Source organism: Emys orbicularis, chromosome 25 (genome assembly GCF_028017835.1).
Source record: "Emys orbicularis isolate rEmyOrb1 chromosome 25, rEmyOrb1.hap1, whole genome shotgun sequence".
Taxonomy (NCBI): domain Eukaryota; kingdom Metazoa; phylum Chordata; order Testudines; family Emydidae; genus Emys; species Emys orbicularis.
Genome location: NC_088707.1, coordinates 13,690,850 through 13,717,395, shown reverse-complemented (window position 1 = coordinate 13,717,395; position 26,546 = coordinate 13,690,850). Strand labels below are relative to the sequence as shown.

At 61.3% G+C, this 26,546-nt stretch overlaps 1 protein-coding gene across 1 annotated transcript in view; it reads right to left on the bottom strand.

Annotated features, from left to right (window-relative positions):
- Positions 1-26,546, bottom strand: part of ADAM11 (ADAM metallopeptidase domain 11) — a 50,790-nt gene that overhangs the window by 9,728 nt on the left and 14,516 nt on the right. Inside the window, exons 3-16 of the mRNA XM_065422503.1 lie at positions 22,049-22,125; positions 18,637-18,703; positions 12,054-12,139; positions 11,637-11,703; positions 10,497-10,563; positions 8,968-9,035; positions 7,959-8,033; positions 7,436-7,507; positions 7,044-7,210; positions 4,917-5,001; positions 3,507-3,600; positions 2,720-2,771; positions 842-941; positions 75-146 (exon numbers count right to left, since the gene is read on the bottom strand). Coding sequence (XP_065278575.1) covers positions 75-146; positions 842-941; positions 2,720-2,771; positions 3,507-3,600; positions 4,917-5,001; positions 7,044-7,210; positions 7,436-7,507; positions 7,959-8,033; positions 8,968-9,035; positions 10,497-10,563; positions 11,637-11,703; positions 12,054-12,139; positions 18,637-18,703; positions 22,049-22,125 — 1,149 coding nt within the window. The remainder of the gene's footprint in view (positions 1-74; positions 147-841; positions 942-2,719; positions 2,772-3,506; positions 3,601-4,916; positions 5,002-7,043; positions 7,211-7,435; positions 7,508-7,958; positions 8,034-8,967; positions 9,036-10,496; positions 10,564-11,636; positions 11,704-12,053; positions 12,140-18,636; positions 18,704-22,048; positions 22,126-26,546) is intronic.

Below are 26,546 nucleotides of genomic sequence, written 5' to 3'. Positions count from 1 at the left end.
CCTCCACCCCAGTGGCTCATGGGCAGACTGGGGGAACTGAAAACAGGCACCGCCCCTCCTGCGCAGCCCCTCACCGCAAGCGAGCCGCAGTCACATTCCTCTCCGGCCTGCACAAAGCCATTGCCGCACTCAGGGGGGTCCAGCAGCTGCAGGGGAGAAGAGAGAGGGGGAGATGGTTCCTGCAGCTTTCACTCCCTCCCTGGGCCCTGCCCAGGGCTCCCCATGTGACCGGGCAGGAGGGAGCCAGGCAGCTGGGGTGCAGGACGTGTTTCCAAGGCCTTCCTGGACCCGCCTCTCCTGTGCCGGGAAGCTGGGCTGGGCTAGTCCCCTGGGAGCTCAGGGCCCCTTAGAACGGGAAGGGTCTGCGGCCATGGGAAATGCAGTCTGGGAGACAAGCATCTGGCTCCTTTGCTGCCTGAGGCAAAGGCGGCAGGCTCTGGATACTACCCTGGCCCCACATGACAGGAAGGGGGAACTCTCCCCTCCAGCTCCCCGTCTGCTGGGGGCTTGGCAGGCTTCCAGCTCAGGAGCAATCGGGTGCCCCTACCCTGCAAGCCAGCGCTTCTGGAGCCTCGGTAGCACCCGCCCAGGCACCCACCCTGCCCTAAGGCGACCCCGCTCCTGGGGCCTTTTCAGACCTGGGCCTGTCTGCTCAGCCAGCTGGCCAGGGGCTTGTGTTCGGCTGTGGACACTTGTGGCCCAGGAGCTGGGAGGGAGCCCACGTCCCCCCCGCCCAGCGAAGGGGAACAGCTCTCGGGACTGTGCCGCCCGGGCCATGGCAGAGCAGCGCTGCCAGGGCAGGCAGGAGTCCAGCCCACAGGCCTGGCTGGGGGGGCGTTACCTTTAAGGGTTTGTTAAAGAGGCAGCTGCCCCCACCCTCCTGCAGGAACTGACTGTACTCCTCGATGCTGCAACGGGAGAACTTGCGCGGGAGGTAATACCTGCGGGGAGGAGCCAGCAGTTACCGCTGCCATGGTCAGTGCACTGTGCTACGCTTTCCCCCCCCCCCCCCCCCCCAGCCAGGGCTATGACACTAAACTAGGAGGAGTGGTAGATACGCTGGAGGGTCGGGATCGGATACAGAGGGACCTAGACAAATTAGAGGATTGGGCCAAAAGAAACCTGATGAGGTTCAACAAGGACAAGTGCAGAGTCCTGCACTTAGGACGGAAGAATCCCATGCACTGTTACAGGCTAGGGACCGAGTGGCTAGGACACAGTTCTGCAGAAAAGGACCTAGGGGTCACAGTGGACGAGAAGCTGGATATGAGTCAACAGTGTGCCCTTGTTGCCAAGAAGGCTAACGGCATTTTGGGCTGTATAAGTAGGAGCATTGCCAGCAGATCGAGGGACATGATCATTCCCCTCTATTTGGCATTGGTGAGGCCTCATCTGGAGTACTGTGTCCAGTTTTGGGCTCCACACTACAAGAAGGATGTGGAAAAATTGGAAAGAGTCCAGCAGAGGGCAACAAAAATGATTAGGGGGCTGGAGCACATGACTTATGAGGAGAGGCTGAGGGAACTGGGGTTATTTAGTCTGCGGAAGAGAAGAATGAGGGGGGGATTTGATAGCTGCTTTCAACTACCTGAAGGGGGTTCCAAAGAGGATGGATCTAGACTGTTCTCAGTGGTGGCAGATGACAGAACAAGGAGTAATGGTCTCAAGTTGCAGTGGGGGAGGTCTAGGTTGGATATTAGGAAACACTATTTCACTAGGAGGGTGGTGAAGCACTGGAATGGGTTACCTATGGAGGTGGTGGAATCTCCATCCTTAGAGGTTTTTAAGGCCTGGCTTAACAAAGCCCTGGCTGGGATGATTTAGTTGGGAATTGGTCCTGCTTTGAGCAGGGGGTTGGACTAGATACCTCCTGAGGTCCCTTCCAACCCTGAGATTCTAGGATTCTATGATTCTATGTGCCCTCCCCACAGTCTATTTCCTACACACCGCGTCCTGCCCAGCTCAGCATGAGACACGTACTAGATGCCTAGAGTCATTCCCAGCCCTGGAGTGCTGGGGGCTGCAGGCCAGTCTCTCTGCTGAGGCTCCTGCAGCATCAGCTGTGAGAGCAAGGCGGGGGATGCCCCATGGGGTCAGGCCGGACTGCCACATCCTGGCTGCTGTGGGCTTAGCTCGGTCCCTCAGCAGCGCATAGCGAGGGTCCCACACCAGCCCAGGGCTGACTGTAGGCTGGGAGGAGGCTCTCTGAGCACAGAACATGTGTGGCTCCTGTTCACCTCGCTGGCAGGCCAGCCTAGGAGCCGCTCTGCACAGCAACACCAGCGAGATCAGCTGGCAAAGCGGGCGGCCCCGGCCTCACCAGCCAAGCCGAGCGTCTTTCTGTGCTCCAAGAGTGACCTACTCCTGGACGGCAGGGGGTGCCATGTGCAGTGTACTCTGGGGCACTGTCCTTTGTGTGCCCCATGCCAGCGGAGGTGCCCTTCATGTACCACATGTTGGGGGGCCCTTCATGGCAGCAGCTGGTGATCAGCAAATGCCCTGCCCAGGGCTCAGAAATGGCTGGTGCCACCCATATGTTTTACCAGCACATCTGTGAGCCCACTGCCATCTTGTCCCACCCCCATCGGCTCCAGGGGCCAATCAGAGCTGCTGTGCATGCCAATGGACAGCTGGTCCCTGCTCTCACCCACTCCCTCCTTGGCTCAGGTTCCCGGGACGCCAAGCCCCCCCCTTGCCCACTGACCAGAAGGGAACTCACCCCGTGTCTTCCATGATGCAGCCCAGCCAGGAATCTGGACACCGGCAGTCCCCTGCGGAGAGACGGGACAGCGCTTTAGGGAGCCCCAGCCCTTGCCGTGCCGTCATGGGGCCAAAGGCGCAGACACTGAGCCCGCCCGGTGACTCCGCCAGAAGCATCTGGAAAGAGCTTCCCCCCCGGCGCTCCCCAGGCCGTACCTCAGCAATGGGGACACGTCACCCCCTTCTGTCATTTCAGGATGCAGCCCCAAACTGGCTTCCTAAATCCTCAAAGCCAGGATTTGCGAGTCTGCTGCTCGGCCTGGGACGCTGACCCATCCCGAGCGCAATCTCACCCCCGCCCTCAGGGCTGAGCATCATTCAGAGCCCCCCAGACTGTACATGCCGGCAATGGGGCCATCCCACCCCCAGCTCTGCAGCCTGTTCCGGAGGCACCTTGCACCTTGGAAAGAGTAGTGGGCACGTCTCACTGCCCCTGCGCCTGACCCTCCAAACCCCTGCTTAGCCCCATCACCCCAGCCACCCGCCCCAGCACAGCCTGCTTTCCCCCTAGTCAGTCACTTCTAACCCCCGCCCCTCCCCGGCCCACCACACACCCGCAGCCAACCTGTGCCCATCCACGGACTGGCCTAGCTGTGCCCTGCTTCGCACAGGCCCAGCCCCTGGCAGGCCAGCGGCAGCCTGTGCCCTTGCACACCCGCCGACTGCACGGCAGTGCCGGCTGTTCTTGGCACCCCGTGCCAGTGTCAGTGCGAAACATTCAGCCCTCTGCATGCTCGGCGCCGTACCTGCGGCGCGCCGCTGCTTGTTCCACATCATGCCGACGTTCTGCCCGAGGGTCTGAGCCAGAGTCACCGCCATGGCGCCGACGTTCCCGTACTGCTGGGGCGGCGAGAGAACGGCAAAGCCATCAGAGCTGCTGGGAGGGGAGAGACACCAGCAGCCCCCATCTGTGCGCTCATCCCCCTGGGCTCCCTGAGTTCCCACCAGCCCCTTCACAGCCCCGTATCCATCAGGTTCCAGCCCCCCTGCCAGATCCTGCAGCCCCACAACCCCCCAGAAACCGGCCCCACAATCCCATGCCCCACCCCCTGGATCCTGCCACCCCACAACCTCCCAGAACCCTGCCCCACAATCCCATACACCCCCCCCCCGGATCCTGCCGCCCCACAACTTCCCAGAACCCTGCCCCACAATCCCATCCTCCCCTCTCCCGGATCCTGCCCCCCCACAACCTCCCAGAACCTGGCCCCACAATCCCATATCCCACCCCACCCCAGATCCTGCCGCCCCACAACCTCCCAGAACCCTGCCCCACAATCCCATGCTCCCCCAGATCCCACAACTTTCCAGAACCCTGCCCCACAATCCCATACCCCAACCCCTGGATCCTGCAACCTCACAACCTACCAGAACCCTGCCCCACAATCCCATACCCCAACCCCTGGATCCTGCAACCTCACAACCTACCAGAATCCTTCCCCACAATCCCATACCCCCCTTCCCCGGATCCTGCCACCCCACAACCTCCCAGAATTCTGCCCCACAATCCCATACCCCACCCCCCTGGATCCTGCAGCCCCACAACCTACCAGAACCCTGCCCCACAATCCCATACCCCCCCCCAGATCCCACAACCTACCAGAAACCTGTGCCATAATCCCATACCCCTCCCCCTGGATCCTGTAGCCCCACAACCTCCCAGAACCCTGCCCCCCAGATCCCACAACCTACCAGAACCCTGCCCCACAATCCCATACCCCCCCCAGATCCCACAACCTACCAGAACCCTGCCCCACAATCCCATACCCCCCCAGATCCCACAACCTACCAGAACCCTGCCCCACAATCCCATCCCCCCACCCCAGATCCTGCAGCCCCACAACCTCCCATAACCCTGCCCCCCAGATCCCACAACCTCCTAGAATCCTGTCCCACAATCCCATACCCCCCAGATCCTGCAGCCCCACAACCCTTTACAATCCTGCCCCACAATCCCATGGCCTCCCAGTGCAGTCCCACAGCCCCTCAGTATCCTGCTCTGTAGCCCAACACCCTCCCACTGCTCTCCACACCTCCTATCTCCAAGGGGGAGGCTGTGTTTGGCTGAGGGTCAAAGCTGCATGGAGAGGGCCATGTTCCCTCCAAGCCCCTGGACTCCTCTGCCCCAGAACAGGCAGGACTCTCTTCCCACCCACCTCATTGACACCCCCACCCCGGGTGAGGGAGCAGATCCCTCCCACGTAGGCAGTCCCGCTGCGGCTGCTCTGGAACGTCCTCCCGCTGCGAGGGAACAAGGAGAGACGAGGTGAGTGGTGGCAGCCCAGCTGCATGGCTCTTAGTGTCACTAGCACCCAAGGGCTCAGCCCTGGCTGGTCTTGTGAAAGGAACCTTCCACGGAGGAGGGAATGGAAAGACAACACGACTCTCCTGTCGAAAGACAGGCCTGGGAGCCAGGACTCCTGGGTTCTCTTCCTGGCTCTGCTGCTGACTAACAGCTTCAGGCTTCCCCCTCCATGTCTCATAGACCCATACACTTAAGGCCAGAAGGGATCATCATGATCATCTAGTCTGCCCTCCTGCACATCACGGGCCCCAGAACTTCACCCACCCCCTCCAGTAACAGACCCCTAACCTCCAGCTGGGTTACTGAAGTCCTCAAATCATGGTTTAAAGATATCAAGGTTACAGAGAACCCACCATTTACTCTACTTCAAACCAGCAAGTGACCCGTGCCCCATGCTGCAGAGGAAGGTGAAACCCCCCCAGTGTCTCTGCCAATCTGACCTGGGGGGAAATTCCTTCCCAGCCTGATATGGTGATCAGTTAGACCCTGAGCATGTGGGCGAGACCCACCAGCCAGACCCCTGGAACAGAATTCTCTGTCGTAACTCAGATCCCTCCCCATCTAACATCCCATCACCAGTCATTGGAGCGATTTCCTAATAACAGGTACACGTAGGTTGTATGTCATTGTCGGCAGTTTCATCATCTCATCCTCTCCATAAACTTATCAAGCTCATTCTTGAAGCCAGTTAGGTTTTTGCTCCCACTGCTCCCCTTGGGAGGCTGCTCCAGAACTTCACTCCTCTGATGGGTAGAAACCTTCACCTAGTTTCAAGCCTAAACTTGTTGATGGCCAGTTTATAGCCCTTTGTTCTTGTGCCAACATTGCTTAACTTAAATAACTCCTCTCCCTCCCTGGTATTTATCCCTCTGATGTATTTTTAGAGAGTGATCAGATCTCCCCTCAGCCTTCGTCTGGTTAGGCTAAACAAGCCAAGCTCCTTAAGTCTCCTCTCCTAAGGTAGGTTTTCCATTCCTCGGATCATCCTAGCAGCCCTTCTCTGCACCTGTCCCGGTTTGAACTCATCTTTCTTAAACATGGGAGACCAGACTTGCACACGGTGTTCCAGATGTGGTCTCACCATTGCCTTGTATAAAGGCAATAAAACTTACCGGTCTCTACTGGAAATACCTCACCTGATGCATCCTAGGATCACATTAGCCTTTTTCACAGCCGCACCACATTGGCGGCTCATAGTCCTCCTGTGATCAACCAATATACCAGGTCTTTCTCCTCCTTCGTCACTTCCAACTGAGAAGTCCCTCACTTACAGCAGAAGTTTTTGTTGTTTAGTCCCTATATGCATGACTTTGCACTATTCAATTTTATCCCATTTCTATTACTCCAGTTTTCAAAAGTCATTCAAATCTTCTTGTAGGATGCTCCAGTCCTCCTCCCAACTTCCTGTCATCTGCAAATTTAATTAGCACACTCCACTTTTTGTGCCAAGGTCACTGAAAATGTTAAATAAGTTTGGTCCCAGGAACAATCCTGGAGGAACTCCACTTGTAACCTCCCTCCAGCCTGACAGTTCACCTTTCAGTATGACCTGCTCTAATCGCCCCTTTAACCAGTTCCTTACTCACCTTTCAATACTCATATTAACCTCCATCTTCTCCAAATTAACCAATAATTTCCCATGTGGAACTATATCAAATGCTTTACTGGAATCCAGATGGATGAGATCTACTGCGTTTCCTCAGTTTCCCCATCTATAAAATGGGGATGATGACCCTGCCCTACCTCATGGGGGACTGTGAGGATTAGTTAATCAGAGTTAAAATCGCAAAGAGTATTCTCAACATGAGCCTCTCCCAGCAGGGGGCACTGTGGGGAGCAGGGCAGCAGCACCAGCCGTGGGGGAGCTCTCGGCTACTCCAGTCCCAGCTTCTCCCAGTAGGGGGCACTGTGGAAAGCGGGGCAGGAGTGCCGGCTGTGGGGGTAGTGAGGAGGGCCGCACGGCCGTCCTGGCTCTCACGAGAAGAGGTGAACAGCATCACTCTGCTCCGGCAGCGCCTCCGTCCGGTATCTCATGAAGTCGCTCAGCGTCTGCAGCGAATCCTCCCCCACGTGGATCTTGTCCTCGGAGGCCCACGTTTCCATGGCCACCAGCACGATGCGCGTGTTCAGCTGCTCCTTGTATATCTGCAGTGGCAGAGGAAGGGGCCAGGCCATTACCATCCCAGCAGCCTTTGCAACCTCCCCAGGCTCCTGTGACATGAGAGCTGTGCATGGCCCTCCCCAGGCACCCCTGCTCTCTCAGCGGGGAAGAGCCCTACGTCCCCATCCCCCCCCACGCACGCATCCAAGCAAGTCAGCCGGCAGCGGGAGAGGCAGCGAGCCGGACGTCCCCGCACGGTCAGCACTCACCATGTCCGCCAGGTTCACCACGGACTTGGCAAAGTTGCTGGTGAGGACCACAGACCAGCGCATCTGTTCGAACTGGAAAAGAACACACACAGGAGAACAATGGAGGGTGGCTCTCACCCCACCCGCCACAGCGCCCTGCCGCTGGGCGAGGCCGGGGCTGAAGTATCTGGGAGCTCCCCCCACAGCCAGCGCTCTGCCCCGTTCCCCACAGCGCCCCCTGCTGGAAGAGGCCGGGGCTGAAGTATCTGGGAGCTCCCCGCACAGCCAGCGCTCCTGCCCCGCTCCCCACAGCGCCCCCTGCTGGGAGAGGCCGCGGCTGGAGCAGCCAGGAGTTCTCCCCACAGCCAGCGCTCCTGCCCCGCTGCCCACAGCGCCCCCAGCTGGGAGAGGCAGGTGCTCTGCCCTGGGTAGTCTGTTGTGTTCAGCCTGCCTCTGGCCCTGAGCACAGCTGAGAACCCGGCTGGCCCCAGGGCCGGGCCGTCCCCTCTCTGCAGGGGAGTGGGGTCCCGGGCCCCACACTCACCAGCTGATGGTCATTGACCACCACCAGCTCGATGTACTTGGTCTCGCTGTGCACGGTGTGCTGGGCTCGCCGCACCTGGGGACGCAGAGAGAGACGTGAGCGGGAGCGCGGGACCAAGGGAACCTGCTGGGCTGCTGGACACAGACAGGGCCCACGGGCCCCTCTGGGGACACGCGTCCCAGGCCACCGGCCCAGCCAGCCTCTCGCTGGGACTGAACAGCCTTTGGTTCCTGGCCAGTCCGGGCCCTGCGCGGCTGGCCCTGGAAAGCTCAGCACCGGTCCCTCCATCCCATAGCCCTCAGCTCCCCTCCCCCAGCCCCTGAGCCCTCTGCTCCCCCTCCCCCCTGGCCCCTGAGCCTTCTGCTCCCCCTCCTCCCCCCCCCCGGCCCCTGAGCCCTCTGCTCCCCCTCCCCCCTTCCCCTGAGCCCTCTGCTCCCCTCCCCCCGCCCCTGAGCCCTCTGCTCCCCCTCCCCCTCCGGCCCCTGAGCCCTCTGCTCCCCCTCCCCCCTTCCCCTGAGCCCTCAGCTCCCCTCCCCCCCACCCCATAGCGCTCAGCTCCCCTCCCCCAGCCCCTGAGCCCTCTGCTCCCCTCCCCCGTTACCCTGAGCCCTCTGCTCCCCTCCTCCAGCCCCTCAGCGTTCCTTCCCCAAACCTGAGCGCTCAGCTCCCCTCCCCCCTTCCCCTGAGCCCTCTGCTCCCCCTTTCCCCACCCCTGAGCGCTCAGCTCCCCTTCCCCAGCCCCTGAGCCCTCTGCTCCCCTTCACCCCACCCCTGAGCCCTCTGCTCCCCTTCACCCCACCCCTGAGCTCTCTGCTCCCCTTCACCCCACCTCTGAGGACTCAGCTCCCCTTCCTCCCACTGCTGGATGCTCAGCTCCCCTCCCCCCACCAGCCTGAGCGCTCTGCTCCCCCCACCCTGGCCCACCCCAAGTGCTCAGCTCCCCAGCCCACCCCTGAGCACTCAGTTCGCCCCCCCCCCCCCCAGCTGGCTGGCTGAGCAGTGCCCCTACCTGCCGCCTCCTCCGCAGTCTGGACAGGGTGTCTGGGCCGTGGTGACTCAGGGCAGCAAACAGGCAGCCTAAGGGCAGAACACAGCAGGGTCAGGTGGGGGTGATGATGGGGCTGGCAGGCAGGGCCGAGGCAGACGGTCCCAGGGCTGGATCCTCCAGCCGGGGACAGGGAGTCCAGTGGGAGGCACAGCCAGGGCCGCCCGGGGGGGGCAGGTGGGGCAATTTGCCCCAGGCCCCCATGAGAATATAGTATTCTATAGTATTGCAACTTTTTTTTATGGAAGGGGCCCCTGAAATTGCTTTGCCCCAGGCCCCCTGAATCCTCTGGGCGGCCCTGGGCAGAGCCAGGGCTGCTGCTGGGCAGGGGTGGCTAGAGGAAGCGCCAAGGTGGAAATGACCAGGTGTGATGATGTGGGAACTTTTTGCAATACTTTGTATGACCCCTATGTGTGCCTAGCCTGGGAACAGCTGGGAACAGGTTTCCTCTCCAGGCAGGCTAAGAGACATTGGTGTGGGGGGGATTGCTTTGAGCGGACTGACCGGTCCTTAAAAAGGACTGGCCAAGGCCGACCCATATCAATACAAAATCCACGGAAAACCCACTCACCAAGACATTGACATTCAGCAACCTACAGCCCAGAGGGAGGGGACTTTTCCTGCCTCTCAGCAGGGAAGCAGAGCAGAGACCCCTGCTCCAGAACAAAGGGCTCGGAGGTGGGGGCTCTGCAAGGCACTTGGGGGCCCTCTCCCCTGGGAACTGACTAAGAAGAAGTCAGAGAGACAAAGCCTGCAAATGGAGGTGACTGCAGCTTGGCAGGGCTCTGGGCTGGTCAGAATGGACAATGCTTTAATCTGCAGTTCTCGGGGCTTCCCTAAGGGCTTCCTGTGCTGGGTTCCAGCTGACTACTCACCCCGCCTGTTCTGTCACTGGGAATACCTGGGGAGGGGCATCAATCCCGGCTGAGGGGCAAGTCCCTAACCAGAGTCCGTGGCAGTGGGATTGGCTGAGCAGAGTGCCCGGGGTGACCCCCAGAGGACCAGGCTCAGGAGGTGGTGAGGCCACGTACCCCACCTAAAGGAAGGATGAAACCCGTGGGGTCTGGTACACTGCAGGGTTCCTCCCGGAGTCGGTTCCAAGGCTGGGGAGGAGGGATAGCTCAGTGGTTTGTGCATTGGCCTGCTAAACCCAGGGTTGTGAGTTCAATCCTTGAGGGGGCCATTTAGGCATCTGGGGGTGCAAAAAAAATAGTTGGGATTGGTCCTGCTTTGAGCAGGGGGTTGGACTAGATGACCTCCTGAGGTCCCTTCCAACCCTGATAATCTATGATCCGACACCAGGTGAGAAGGGAGCTAGCTCTCAGCACAGGCAGAGGGCCGGGCATGCCGGGCAGGCAAACCCACCTTGAGGGAAGCCCATAGAATGGACATGGGGGGGCCGAAGCAGCTTCCGAAGCTCCTCGGCTCAATGGCCCCAACACAACTTAAGGGCCACTGTGTCATGGGGAGCGGGGCTCGCATGCGCCACTCACCTGGCTCTGTGCACCCCTGAGCGGGCTGGGGAGCAGGCATGCGCTGGATCAGGTGAGGCAGGGGCCCCTGCACAGGGAACAAGAGAGCAGGAAGGTCACCGGTGGCTTTCCAAGCTCCAGCCTGGGCCACAGCCCCCTTCGCAGGGCAGGCTGGGGCCAGGAGCCACCCTTCCTTGGTTTCCTCTGTGTGTGGGGCGGGAGGGGGAGAGCTCCCCATGGATGGGTGGGTAACGCCAGTGCACTGGCCACCTACTGCTCAGGGTCCCAGCGCCAATCTGATGGGAGTTGCCCCCGCCCAGGGACTGGAGTCCCAGCACCAAGGCCCGTTATCCACACCCAGAAGTGCGAGTCCCAGGGACAGAGTCCATCTCCCGAGCCAGAGGAGGCATCGCCAGGCCTGGCTGCTGTGTTTCAGCCCCTTGGCTCCACACTGACACCAGGGATCATTAATTGATGACTTCTGTGGCTGGAGGGGCCGGGTTGCTCCGGCTGGGCCAGCGGCAGTGTGGCAGGGATAGGATTTCAGCCCTGCCGTGCTGCCCAGCGGCTGGGTTATCGGCCTCAGGGTGAGAGCAGGGGATGGAGTGGGGGAGGGACCACTGCTAGCCAGGATCCTGCACAGACCTGGCAGCTGGAGGGGCCCTCATGGCCCGACACCGTTACCCCACCCGCCGGCACTTGAGGGCCTCATATACCCCACAGGGGCTCTCACCCCAGCAGCCCTGGTAGGCACATCCTGCGGGGATGGCATGGGGCTGGGGAAACCGAGGCAAGGCTGGGGGAGGGGAGACACACCATGGACTGGGAGTGTGGGGGAGGGGGACGCTAATGACTGGATGGGGAGCAGACGTCAATGGAATCTCCTTCCATTTGCTGCCATGGCAACAAGGGGAAAGGAGGCACTCTGGGAAATCCCTCTGGCTGCAGCCTCAGCTGCAGGGCTTTGGATTTAAATGGGCCAGTGCAGGCGATACCAGAACCTGGCGCCAGCGTCCGAGCGCCCAGGAAGGCTGGGCTGCTGGTGGCTGGCTGGGCTGTGACCCTCGGCCTCCCCTTCACCTCCCTGGGGAACAGGAGCCGGGTGAGCGGGAACCCAAGTAGGCAGCATGGGGGGTGATGGAATTCCAGCCCAGCCCTTACCTGCCAACGCTCGGCTGCTCGGCGGGGCTCAATCAGGTACATATCCCTCCCGTCCGAGAAGACACCGCTGCAGGGAAAGCAGACACCCTTTTGTCACAGATGGATGCAGACCCACTCCCCTGCTCCTCCCCCCAACCTTCCAGCACCACTGGGCAGCGAGGGACCTGCAACCCAATTCCCCAGCCAGTTTGCTGCCCCGCAGAACAGAACAACCCTCCCACTCCCTGGACCCAAAGCCAATGCAGCACTCTGGATTGCCCAGCAGGGCAGGGCCATGACACCCACCCTCATCCGAATCCCCCTTGCAAGAGTGCTCCCTCCCTCCCCACTGCCACTCCAGCATCAGAGCCTCCTGGGGGCTCTGTCCCTGTCCCGGCTCAATCCGCTCCCGCCCCCCATGCCCGCTGTGGTACTCACTGCAGACCACGGCAGCTGGACAGAGCTGCCAAGGACCTCGCCTCCCCTCGGAGTTTGCCCTGATAGTAACAGTGCTCCCCCGCTCCCTGCAACAGAGCAACGGGGCAAAGAGCCATCAGCCACCGCAGCGGAGAGGGAGCACGGGCTAGTGATTGGAGGCGATTGGGAGCCAGGACTCCTGGGGGCTCTTCCTGGCTCTGACCGGGGGCAAGTCCCAGCCCCTCTCTGTGCCTCAGTTCCCCCCAACTGGAACATGAGATGACAACTTGCAGCCACTTCTTGGTTTAGGATGCCAAACCAAAGTTTGCTGCACTGGAATTGGGGTCCCCCTGCACATCTCTCAGATTGTAACAACAGCTTCTGTCAGATGGACAAGCCCCTCTGCACATGTGTGTGCCCACATGTGCTTGTATTCCAGGTGTGTGCCCATGCATGTGCAAGTGTGTGTCTCTATGTCTGGGTACGTACCAATCTGCATGTGTGCCGTGCTGTGTCTGTGTGCGGGTGGGGTCTTTTATCCTCTGTGTGGCTGTTTGTCTGATCTTTGCATGTAGCTGCCTATATGCATGTCCTAGAGAGTGTGGGTCCTTTGCTCCCATTTTAATGCCCATGTCAATGTCCCTGTGCATCCATATATAGGCTTTACCCTACTTGCACACCTGTCTGCAGGTGCATGCATGTCCTTGCGTGTAGGCGTGTCTGCCCGGATGTGTGCGTGCACCTGTCTGCATGTGCATCATGTTCCCGCTTAGTGCAAGACCATGTTTGCCAATAGCAGTGTACAGACGCCCTTGTCTGTGTGCACGGTGCCCTTCCCCTCCAGACGCCTGTGCACGTGTGTGCAGCCCCATCTCCACAGGCTCGCGTGACGCACCAGCAGCAGCCTTGCTCCACCGTGTCTATTTATAGGAACCATCTCTGCACAGGTTACAGAGCCCCGGCCTGGGGCATCCAGAGGGGCAGATGGGGGTCCCCAGTCACCACAGCCTCAGGCTGGCACAGAGTGGGGGAGGACTCGAGGAGAGGCAGGGCATGAGCAGGGCGGCCCAGAAGGGCAGAGAGAGGGTGAGGGCAGAGGAGCCCCTGGCGGGACAGGGCGGAGCAGGCAGCCCAGCCCCTCCCCGCCTGTCTGTTTCCCATTCCCTCGGCATTACTGCTGCTCCACTTCCAGGGCTGGCTTTGTGTGAGCGGCACCGTGAAATCTGCATGACAGGCGGGGTTGCCGGGCGAGAGACACGCCAGGCTATTTATGGACGGACCCATTCATCTTTTTAACATGGCCGCGCCTGCCGCGGCCCGCTCCCCCACCCCTCCGCTGGCTGGGCGAGAGTCCCAGCAACCTGGTGTCATTCTGCTTCCCTCCCACGTGCACTAAGGGGGCTGCCCCCCCGCCCCAGGCTGGGGAAGGGGGCTGTGATCTCTCTGCCAGCGGGCCAGAGCAATAGGAGCAGCCTGGATGACCCCCCCTCACCCCCATACACACCCCCTCCCAGAAGGGAAATATCTTTACAGCCCTGCTGATCTATTCTGGGGGCAAAGTCCCGCCCCTCCTGCCATCCCAGCCCTGGCCTCCCCCACACAGCTCGGGCAGCGCCCCTCAATCCTGACCCACAGCCCCCTGTTACCCCAGCCCTGGCCTCCCCCACACAGCTCGGCCAGCGCCCCTCAATCCTGACCCACAGGCCCCTGCTATCCCAGCCCTGGGCTCCCACACACAGCTCGACCAGCGCCCCTCAATCCTGACCCACAGCCCCCTGTTACCTCAGCCCTGGCCTCCCCCCCACACAGCTCGGCCAGCGCCCCTCAATCCTGACCCACAGCCCCCGCTATCCAAGCCCTGGCCTCCCCCACACAGCTCGGCCAGCGCCCCTCAATCCTGACCCACAGCCCCCTGTTACCTCAGCCCTGGCCTCCCCCACACACAGCTCGGCCAGCGCCCCTCAATCCTGACCCACAGGCCCCTGCTATCCCAGCCCTGGGCTCCCCCACACAGCTCGACCAGCGCCCCTCAATCCTGACCCACAGCCCCCTGTTACCTCAGCCCTGGCCTCCCCCCCACACAGCTCGGCCAGCGCCCCTCAATCCTGACCCACAGCCCCCGCTATCCAAGCCCTGGCCTCCCCCACACAGCTCGGCCAGCGCCCCTCAATCCTGACCCACAGCCCCCTGCTATCCCAGCCCTGGCCTCCCCCACACACAGCTCGGCCAGCGCCCCTCAATCCTGACCCACAGGCCCCTGCTATCCCAGCCCTGGGCTCCCCCACACAGCTCGGCCAGCGCCCCTCAATCCTGACCCACAGCCCCCTGTTACCTCAGCCCTGGCCTCCCCCACACACAGCTCGGCCAGCGCCCCTCAATCCTGACCCACAGCCCCCGCTATCCAAGCCCTGGCCTCCCCCACACAGCTCGGCCAGCGCCCCTCAATCCTGACCCACAGCCCCCTGTTACCCCAGCCCTGGCCTCCCCCACACACAGCTCGGCCAGCGCCCCTCAATCCTGACCCACAGCCCCCTGTTACCCCAGGCCTGGGCTCCCTCCCACACAGCTCGGCCAGCGCCCCTCAATCCTGACCCACAGCCCCCTGCTATCCCAGCCCTGGGCTCCCCCCCACACAGCTCGGCCAGTGCCCCTCAATCCTGACCCACAGCCGCCTGTTATCCCAGCCCTGGCCTCCCCCACACAGCTCGGTCAGTGCCCCTCAATCCTGACCCACAGCCCCCTGTTACCCCAGCCCTGGCCTTCCCCACACACAGCTCGGCCAGTGCCCCTCAATCCTGACCCACAGCCCCCTGTTACCCCAGGCCTGGGCTCCCTCCCACACAGCTCGGCCAGCGCCCCTCAATCCTGACCCACAGCCCCCTGTTATCCCAGCCCCTGGGGCTTTCCTAAGTAGAGACAGACACTCGTACTCAGTCCTCCCCGATTGCTTGGTGGGTCTCGATCACAGACAGCTGGAACTCGACTGAACCCCTACGCTGAGTGCCCAGGTGTTGGCTGGCATTGATCGTCTGCTGAGCCATGTGGCCATGGGGACAAGCTCACTGCCCCAGGCCCCCCGCCCCTTCCCCTGAGCTCTCTGGGGAGGGGTCTCTGTGTCATGTGTCTGTGCAGCACCTAGCACAGTGCCCCAATCCCCGATCGGGGTCTGCCGGCTCCCCCCGCAATAGGACACGAAAGAGCCCAGAGCGAGCTGATCTGCAGAGGCGGTGCCCAGGCAGGCCAGAGCCGCCCCACCCGCCTGGTCCGGATTCGTAGATTCCCAGCGTTCTAAGTCAGACGGGCCATTAGATTATCTAGTGACCAGCACAGGACGTTACTTCAGCCACTTCTCGCTGGGCTGAGCCCAAGGGTTTGTGCTTCATTAACACATCTTCCAGCAAGGCCTGGAGCCACAGACACCAAGAGATGGAGAACCCCTCCCCCGGCTCGGCACTGCCAGTCCTTTCACTTCAGTAGAGTACACGTCTGCACACATCTCTGCTTCACAGACGTGCCAAAGCTAACCAATGTTTCCAGTGCTTCGGACTGATCATGGCGGGTCCCATCTAGCTCCCTGCCCAGCTGCGACCGAGTCCCTGCCCCCCATCCCCACCCCCACCTCGGAGAACCCCTGATGTGCCCAACCACCGTCTGCCTGGCTGCAAACCCCTCCGATCACTGCCCTCCTTTGCTGAGCTTCAGTTCATTTGCAAATTTGACACCATCAGCTCAGGATTAACCAAAGACTGTGAATGGCTATCCAACTACAGAAGCAGTTTCTCCTCCCTTGGTGTTCACACCTCAACTGCTAGCAGAGCACCTCACCCTCCCTGATTGAACTAACCTCGTTATCTCCAGACTGATTCTTGCCTGCATATTTATACCCACCTCTGGAAATTTCCACTACATGCGTCTGACGAAGTGGGCATTCACCCACGGAAGCTCATGCTCCAATACATCTGTTAGTCTATAAGGTGCCACAGGACTCTGTCGCTTTTTACAGATCCAGACTAACACGACTACCCCTCTGATACCTGCCCTCCTTTGGTGACCTTCTGGGGCATCCGTGCAGCCTCCATAAGAGGAGAAGCCAGGGAGCTTCTCAGTAAGGAGCCGGAGGGAGCAGCTTGGCATGCGTGCCCGCGGCTGTCTGTGGCTCTGACTAGTGCGCCAGGCTAGAGCAGCAAGGGGAGCGTCAGGTGGGGAGGAGGGATATGTAGCCCAGACGCGTCCTGTCTGCAGCAGGGACTCGCTGTGTTCCAGGCAGCTGCTTCTTTCTGCCTCCTGGGCCTCTGGAGCCAGCGGAGCCGGGCTCGCCATGGTGTATCGCTCTGCTGGGAACGGAGGCGCGGTCAGATTTTGGGGCCCGCCTGTTGGGGACTTAGCACGCAGGAGGCCAGAACCAAGCAGGGGAGGGATAGCTCCGTGGTTTGAGCATTGGCCTGCTAAACCCAGGGTTGTGAGATCAATCCTTGAGGGGGCCATTTAGGGAACTGGGGTAAAAATCTGTCTGGGGATTGGTCCTGCTTTGAGCAGGAGGTGGGACTAGATGACCTCCTGAGGTCCCTTCCAACCCTGATATTCTATAAGCCACAAAAACCACCCTGGAGAGCTCAGAACACAGGGAGCCGCAGGAAACAAGAGGAACGTCAGAGCCACAACGTGCATGACTCCAAATAGAAGGAGGAGGTGATGGATCACGGCTGAAGATGGATCACAGCCAAGGCCAGGAGGACCGGCCCAGCCCAGCCATGTTTCTGCACCTCCAGGAAAGGCAGGGGCTGGGCCAGAAAACATCCCTCTCTCCTCCCCCAAGGCCTGGCCAGGAGACGTGAGCACAGGAGAGAGGTCCTGTCCTGTCCTTCTCCCCTCATTCAATAGCCTCTGCACCAGGGGGGCTCATGCTGGGGTGGCCAAGCTGCAGCCCCCCCCCCCCCCCACCTATAACCCCAGGGGAGGCAGGGCCATAGCAACAAAGAACGTGGCCCCCTCCGAACATATGTCCGGGCGGGGCCCCTTACAATGCAGAAACTGGAATGCGGTATTTATTTTGCCACTTTTAGGGGCCCCCTTCCTTGCGGGGCCCCCTCCGGTTGGAGGGTACGGAGGGCGCTCGCTACGCCTCTGAGGGGAGGACACAGGCTGGTCAGTGGCAGAGGGTGCCAAGCAGGTGGGGGTGGTGCTGGCCCAGATGCCGCTGGGGGAAGGCAGCTCAGGGGGTGGCAGAGCAGGCGGGGGGGCGCTGGTCCTTGGGCCAGCTGGACTGGCATTAACCCTTCATGGTGTGTGCGTGCTGAAGAGGCTGCCATGGGCCATACCCGAGTGGGCACTCGCAGCCATTGACTCTTTTGGAGACAAGGGCCCAGGACCCAGACCGGGGTCCAGGGTAGCTCGGGTGGGAGGGTGCAGTTAAAGGGACAGGGTCTCATTTGTTCCGCTGACTGGTGCTCTCAGTATTGGTGTGATCACACCACAACCCAGTTCACCATCACCAGCCCCAAAGCCGCTGAGCCCATGGCCTGGAGTGGCCACAGCCGCAGGGGAGGAGGAAGACCTGGGCTGGATTTCCATCCCCCTTGAGCTGGGCTCTGGCTCCCCTGGTCTGGGGCTGCACGGAGTCAGGCTCCTCTCGACAGCGGTACCTCTGGTGCTGGCCATTCTCAGGCCTGGACGCAGGGGGCTCTGGGGATCCTTCCAGCCAAGGGGCCCGAAATGACCCCGCGTTGTCCCGTCGGGCCTGTGCTCCCCTCGGCGCCGAGAGGCGGCTGATGGCATTTCCCCAGCTCCACGGTTGCTGAGCCAGGCAGAAGTGCGGCGCTGTCATGACCTGCTAGTCTCTGGCCTTGTGCGTCACCGCGCTCAAAACTCGCTTTGAATTGCACCCTGATGGGAGCGCCACTCCACTTCCCCCCCCGGCCACCAGCTTCCTGGCCTGGCAGCGCCGAGCGGGGTCGGCCCCGGGCCCAGCTAGCCCAGTGCCCTGTCTCCGCCAGGGGCCAGCACCAGATGCTGCAGAGGACGTGGGAGGAACCCCACACAGCAGGAGAGGGATAATCTGCCCCTGCAATAGGTCTCATCTTAGTCAGAGATGGGTTCAAGCCCTGAAGCCCCAGGGTTACTCTCCTGCCACCGTTCATTCATTAAGAGACTCTTGTACAGCAGAAATGCCTGGTCCCTGTTTGAATCTTGCCACGTTCTTGGTCTCAAGGCCACCCTGTGGCAGTGAGTTCCACAGGCTAATTATTCACTGGGTGTAAAAGTATTTTCTTTGCTGAGTTTCAAATTTGCCACCTATTCATTTCATGAGACAGTGCATCAGTCATTTAACTTTGCTAATTTCATTCCCATTCTAGTCCCCGGGCAGCCAGGACCCACCCGCTCTCCTGAGTCCCGGCCAGCGGCCTGGCCTCTCCCAAAGGCTGCTCCAGCCCAGCCCGCACTGCAGCACGGGGGACTGGGCCACTGCTGCATGACACCGACGCAGGCTCCTGGCCGGTCTCGTCCTGCGGCTCTACATCTGCCTGGCCCCTCAGCCCCGCTGGCAGGGGCCTTCTGGCCATCAGCGCCCGGCCAAGCCCACCCGCCCTGCGCCGCTCCCACTCACCGGGCTGTGGCTGCTGTTCCCATCCTGGCCAAAGTGCCGCTCCACGTAGTGCGAGGAGAGCAGGTGGCTGCCGGGGAAATGAGAGGGGGGCAGGTGAGGAACTGCTGCTGGCTGGGGCAGGTGGGGGACGAGGGGGTCAGATTAACCAGGCCCCCTGATGTGCAGGGTCGGTGCCATCCATGTGGCAGCGCATCCACTGGCCTTTCCCCCTGTGACTGCAGGCTCAGCTGCCCGGACCATGCACCCAACAGCCCTGTTCCCCTTCGCTCCCGCATCCCTTGGGAAACACACACACACACACTGCGCACGGTCCACGGCCCTGTTCCCCTTCGCTCCTGCACCCCTCGGGAAACACACACACACACACTGCGCACGGTCCACGGCCCTGTTCCCCTTCGCTCCCGCATCCCTTGGGAAACACACACACACACTGCGCACTGTCCACGGCCCTGTTCCCCTTCGCTTCTGCACCCCTCGGGAAACACACACACACACTGCGCACTGTCCACGGCCCTGTTCCCCTTCGCTTCTGCACCCCTCGGGAAACACACACACACACACTGCGCACGGTCCACGGTCCTGTTCCCCTTCGCTCCTGCATCCCTTGGGAAACACACACACACACACTGCGCACGGTCCACGGCCCTGTTCCCCTTCGCTCCCGCATCCCTTGGGAAACACACACACACACTGCGCACGGTCCACGGCCCTGTTCCCCTTCGCTCCCGCATCCCTTGGGAAACACACACACACACTGCGCACTGTCCACGGCCCTGTTCCCCTTCGCTTCTGCACCCCTCGGGAAACACACACACACACACTGCGCACGGTCCACGGTCCTGTTCCCCTTCGCTCCCGCATCCCTTGGGAAACACACACACACACACTGCGCACGGTCCACGGCCCTGTTCCCCTTCGCTCCCGCATCCCTTGGGAAACACACACACACACTGCGCACGGTCCACGGCCCTGTTCCCCTTCGCTCCCGCATCCCTTGGGAAACACACACACACACTGCGCACTGTCCACGGCCCTGTTCCCCTTCGCTCCCGCATCCCTTGGGAAACACACACACACACTGCGCACGGTCCACGGCCCTGTTCCCCTTCGCTCCCGCATCCCTTGGGAAACACACACACACACTGCGCACGGTCCACGGCCCTGTTCCCCTTCGCTTCTGCACCCCTCGGGAAACACACACACACACACTGCGCACGGTCCACGGTCCTGTTCCCCTTCGCTCCCGCATCCCTTGGGAAACACACACACACACACTGCGCACGGTCCACGGCCCTGTTCCCCTTCGCTCCCGCATCCCTTGGGAAACACACACACACACACTGTGCACGGTCCACGGCCCTGTTCCCCTTCGCTCCCGCATCCCTTGGGAAACACACACACACACACTGCGCACTGTCCACGGCCCTGTTCCCCTTCGTTCCTGCACCCCTCGGGAAACACACACACACACTGCGCACTGTCCACGGCCCTGTTCCCCTTCGCTCCCGCATCCCTTGGGAAACACACACACACACACTGCGCACGGTCCACGGCCCTGTTCCCCTTCTCTCCCGCATCCCTTGGGAAACACACACACACACACTGCGCACGGTCCACGGCCCTGTTCCCCTTCGCTCCCGCATCCCTTGGGAAACACACACACACTGCGCACGGTCCACGGCCCTGTTCCCCTTCGCTCCCGCATCCCTTGGGAAACACACACACACACACTGCGCACTGTCCACGGCCCTGTTCCCCTTCGCTCCTGCACCCCTCGGGAAACACACACACACACTGCGCACTGTCCACGGCCCTGTTCCCCTTCGCTCCCGCATCCCTTGGGAAACACACACACACACACTGCGCACGGTCCACGGCCCTGTTCCCCTTCGCTCCCGCATCCCTTGGGAAACACACACACACACACACTGCGCACGGTCCACGGCCCTGTTCCCCTTCGCTCCCGCATCCCTTGGGAAACACACACACACACACTGCGCACTGTCCACAGCTGCGCTCTCGCTACACACACACACACACACACACACACACACACACACACTCACACTGCGCACGGTCCACGGCCCTGTTCCCCTTCGCTCCTGCACCCCTCGGGAAACACACACACACACTCACACTGCGCACTGTCCACGGCCCTGTTCCCCTTCGCTCCTGCACCCCTCGGGAAACACACACACACACACACACTGCGCACTGTCCACGGCCCTGTTCCCCTTCGCTCCCGCATCCCTTGGGAAACACACACACACACACTGCGCACGGTCCACGGCCCTGTTCCCCTTCGCTCCTGCACCCCTCGGGAAACACACACACACACTGCGCACTGTCCACAGCTGCGCTCTCGCTACACACACACACACTGCGCACTGTCCACAGCTGCGCTCTCGCTACACAAACACACACTGCGCACTGTCCACAGCTGCGCTCTTGCTACACACACACTGCGCACTGTCCACAGCTGCGCTCTTGCTACACAAACACACACACACACTGTGCACTGTCCACAGCTGCGCTCTCGCTACACACACACACACACTGTGCACTGTCCACAGCTGCGCTCTCGCTACACACACACACACACACTGTGCACTGTCCACAGCTGCGCTCTCGCTACACACACACACACACTGCGCACTGTCCACAGCTGCGCTCTCAACACACACACACAGAGTACACACTGTCCACGCTGCACCCGCTCTTCACTGCGGGCTCTTGCAGTGGGCTGGGGGCTCACCTGGGTCACTGGGAGGTGCATTGGAATGAGGTCAGGGTGGGGCTGGGCTGTCGGGGACCCAGAGGCGGCCCCCCCCACCAACCAGGGCGCTCTGCAGGTTCACTCCCCGTCCCCGGCACAGAAACCCAATCGCCAGCCACTCGGGCGGATCACTCCGGCTCCCATTACGCCGAGCTCTGGAGCTCACCTCATCCTGCTGACACCTGGGCCTGGGGCTTCGGTGTCAGAGCTGGGTGGCTCCAGTGAGCTCCATGAAATATTAAGGGGGCAGATTTCACCCGATGCCAGAGCTTGGAGCCAGCCCAGCCAGGGCACCAGCACCCGCCCGCCCCCCTCGGAGCCTCCCACGCACACATGGCCTGGACAGCCGTGGGGCCAGGCTGACACCACAGCGCCCACGGCTCCTCTGCTGCAATCACTAGTGGGGGCCCATTGTGTCCTCTGTGCTGTGGATGCCCGATTGCTGGCACCTGGGCTGGGCCCCACCAAACTCACGCCCCACAGCTATTGAGCCCCCCTCGCAAGTTCCAGCGCTGTGGGATGGGCCACGCTTCGCCTGCTTCCACCCCAGCCTGCCCTGGGCCTCAGCCCTGACTCGTGGTGGCCAGCCCGAGGGGCACTGAGCCAGCGCCCCCACAACCCCAGGGAAGCACTTACTGGTTCAGCTCCAGGTCCAAGGTGAAGGCCGAGCCAAAGGCATGAATGAGGAAGCTCACCTGGGCCAGGTGCACAAACTGCAAGAACCGGAGAGAAGCGGAGTTAAAACACACCCTGTCCAGCAATGCACGACCCTGGCACTGTATCCCCCGACTCCCAGCAATGCACGCCCCTGGCACTGCGTCCCCCGGCAATGCACGACCCTGGCACTGTATCCCCTGACTCCCAGCAATGCACGCCCCTGGCACTGCGTCCCCCAGCAATGCACGACCCTGGCACTGTATCCCCCGACTCCCAGCAATGCACGACCCTGGCACTGTATCCCCTGACTCCCAGCAATGCACACCCCTGGCACTGCGTCCCCCAGCAATGCACGACCCTGGCACTGTATCCCCCGACCCCCAGCAATGCACACCCCTGGCACTGCGTCCCCCGACCCCCAGCAATGCACGACCCTGGCACTGTATCCCCTGACCCCCCGTAATGTACGCATCTGACACTGCGTCCCCCAGCAATGCACGACCCTGGCACTGCGTCCTCCAGCAATGCATGCCCCTGACACTGTATCCTCCGACCCCCAGCAATGCACGCCCCTGGCATTGCTTCCCCGGACCCCCAGCAATGCACGCCCCTGACACTGCATCCCCCAGCAATGCATAACCCTGGCAGTGTCCCCCAGCAATACACGCCCCTGACACTGCATCCCCGACCCCCAGCAATGCACATCCCTGACACTGCATCCCCCAGCAATGCACATCCCTGGCACTGTATCCCCCGACCCCCCGCAATGCACGCCCCTGACACTGCGTCCCCCAGCAATGCATGACCCTGGCACTGTATCCCCCGACCCCCCGTAATGTACGCCCCTGACACTGCGTCCCCCAGCAATGCAAACCCCTGGCACTGTGTCCCCCAGCAATGCACGCCCTGGCACTGCATCCCCCAGCAATGTACGACCTTGACACTGCATCCCCTAGCAATGCACGCCCCTGACACTGCATCCCCCAGCAATGCATGCCCATGCATTTAACCCTGGTCATCACAACCCCCAACAAAGCACCCTCCTGGCACTGCACGCCCTTCGATGCACCCCCTGGCACTGCATGCCTTGCAATGCAAAGCCCTAGCACTGTACCCCCTAGCACTGCAACCCCCAACAAAGCACCTTCCTGGCACTGCAACCCCCACAATGCACCCTCTGGCACTGCACGTCCTGGCACTGCAACCCCCAAGGCACCCTCCTGGCACTGCGTGCCCTTCAATGCACCCCCTGACACTGCACGCCTTGCAATGCAAAGCCCTGTCACTGTACCTCCCAGCATTGCAACCCCCAACAAAGCACCCTCCTGGCACTGCAAGCCCGGCAATGCATGCCCCTGGCACTCTACCCTGTCACTGCAACCCCAACAAAGCACCCACCTGGCAATGCATGCCCTTGCACTGTACCCCCTGGCAATGCACACACCTGGCATTATACCCCCTGGCACTGACACCCCCAAACAAAGCGCCCTCCTGGCATTGCACACACCACAATGCACGCCCCTGACACTGCACCCCCTGCAATGTACCCCCTGGCACTGCATGCCCTGAAATTCACCTCCCTGGCACTGTACCCCCTGGCACTGCACCCCCATAATTCATGCCCCAGGCACTGCACCCCCCACGATATACCCCCGGCACTGCATGCCCCTGGCACTACACACCCCACAATTCATGCCCCTAGCACAGCAACCCCCCATCACTGCAAGCTCCTGGCACTGCACTGCCTCACTACTGTCACCCCAACACTATAACCTTCCTATCCCCAGTACTGCAGCCCCCCATCTGCAGGCAGAGGCTGGAGGGGGCATCGCTATGCCACTGCCCTCTCAGGGGGAGATGGGTGGGGTCCGTGCTGACACAGGGGGCTGTCTGTGTCAACACATTGGACGCTAACGGTTTCTCTCTGCACAGCGAGCCGTGGTGAAGAGCCACGCCCTGGTGGGCTCACCCATGCAGGCTGGGGTCACTGCAGAGCCAGTAGGGGGAGCTGTGGCAGCACTGCAGCTGGAGAAGGAGTACAAAACACTGCGCCCTTTCCTGGGGTCCTGCTTAGGGTTGCCAGGCAGCCGGTTTTTAACCGAAACACCCGGTCGAAAAGGAACCCTGGCGGCTCCGGTCAGCACTGCTCACCAGGCCGCTAAAAGTCCAGTCGGCGGCGGAGCGGGGGCCCGGGGCTAAGGCAGGCTCCCTGCCTGCCCTAGCTCCACACGGCTCCCGGAAGCAGCTGCCAGGTCCTAGCAGCCCGTAGACGCATGGGCTGCCAGGGAGGCTCCGTGCGCTGCCCTCGCTCTGAGTGCCGGCTCCGCAGCTCCCATTGGCTGGGAACCGCGACCAATGGGAGCTGTGAGGGCGGCGCCTGCGGGCACAAGGGCAGCACATAGAGCCCCCTGGCCACCCATGTGCCATTGGGACCCCGCACCCCAACCTCCCTCCTGCACCCAAACTCCCTCCCAGAGCCCGAACCCCCCCAACACCTCAACTCCCTGCCCCAGCCCCCTCGTGCACCCCAAACTCCTCATCCCCGGCCCCACCCTAGAGCCCACACCCCCAGCAGGAGCCCTTCCCCCCGCATCCCGACCCCCTGCCCCAGCCCGTACCCTGAGCCCCTCATTTTTGCCCCCACGCCAGAGCCTGCAACCCCAGCCAGAGCCATCTCACACACACCCCCAGATGGTGAAGGGGCGGGGCCTGGGGGAAGGGGTGGGACAGGGGTGTTCGGTTTTGTGCGATTAGAAAGTTGCCAACCCTAGTCCCGCAAAACTGGTGACTCCTGCTTGGGGACTGCCTGAGACCCCCACGAGGCCGGCCCAGCATGGCTAGCCATGACACGGCCCCCGGGACCAGGCTGCCACACACTTACACTGAGCCAAACCCATCCCAGGTCCGATGTCAGGAAAAGGGCAACAAAACCCCAGCCTGTCTGCCTGGCGACATAGCCATTTTCTCCCATCCACCATAAAAAGTTAGCAAATGCCCAGGCCCCCACGATGCAAGCCATGATCTGCCCCATGCAATGCCCCACAGAATCCCCACCTAGCGCCAGGGTCTCAGCACCCGGAAACACTGTACTGTCCCACCCCCAGCACACTGCTCAGTGGTGGTCCCCCCGTCTCCAGAACGGGCAAATCAGAATGATGGGGTTCAGAGTGGGAGGTCTAGAGCAGTGGTCTCCAAACTTTTTTGATCGCGCACCCCTATTAGGAAAAAAAACGTGAGCACGCCCCCCCTGCCGTGCCGGCTCTACCATTTTTGCCGAAGCAAAAAAAAAAAAACGCCGCTTGGACTCCCGCCTGACAAAGCAAAAAAAAAAAAAAGCTCTCCTCCTGCCGCGCACCCCCAAGGAAACCCACTTTGGAGACCACTGGTCTAGAGAGACAGAAACAGTCAGGACTGTTTGGTTTCGAAAGCAGACAAGAAGAGGGGCCATGATAGAAGGACAGAAAACAATGAGTGAGACAGAGCAGGGGGATCAGGTGCCACATTTCACCCTGTCTGCTTATAAAGAACATAGGGACAGTCAATGAACAACACACAATTAGCCTGTGGAACTCACTGCCACAAGATCTGATTGAGGCTGAGAGCTTAGCAGGACTTGACGGGACTCTGGTTAATGAGGACGTCTGAAGTTGTAGTAGAGCTGATCCCATATTGACCCTCCTGCTTCAGGCCATTAAACACTAATTGAGCAGGAAGTTATTCTGCAGCTGTTCACTGGAGGGAATATTCGTGCACCTCTTCCTGGAGCAGCTGGTGCTGGTCATGGCTGGAGACAGTCGCCTGCACTAGACGGACCCTGGACTCGTCCAGTCTGGTGAGTCCCATGTGCCTAGAAACAAATTCTGTTTCTTACGGTTGTGAAGAAAAGGCCCAAATGTGAGCTGAGCAATAGTGCCTGAGTCTGCAGACAGCCTGAAACCACAGCTCGGAGAGGAGTGAACTGCCCACATTCATTGCAGTGGAGGGTTGGCCCTGGAGCCTTATGCCCACAATTCAGTGTCCACACAGAGCAAGGGACAGCCCTGCCCCTAAGAGCTCTCAGTAGACAAGGCAGACAAAGGCTGGGGAAATGGATGGCCCATTATCCCCATGGTACAGGTGGGGAAACTGAGGCACAGAGCTGGATGGGAATTTCCAAAGCATCTCCATGTTTCACAGGGAGCCTGTAGCAGAGCTGGGACCTGAACCTGGCTCTCCGGAGTCCCAGGCTACGCCAGCCCTTCCTGCCTGACCCCAAAGCCCTTTATAAACACTAAGGAGTGAAGCTCACGACTCCCTCCCCTCTCCCCGCAGAGCAGTGAGGCCCCACAGCACAGATGGGCCACTGGCACAGAGGGGAAGAGGCTTGCCCCAGGGCACCCAGCAAGTCAGCCCAGACAGCAGGCTATGGGTGCTGAGTTCTGAGGGGGTCGCAGGAGGAGCACGTGGGGCAAGGAGGATACTGGAATCTGCCTGTTTC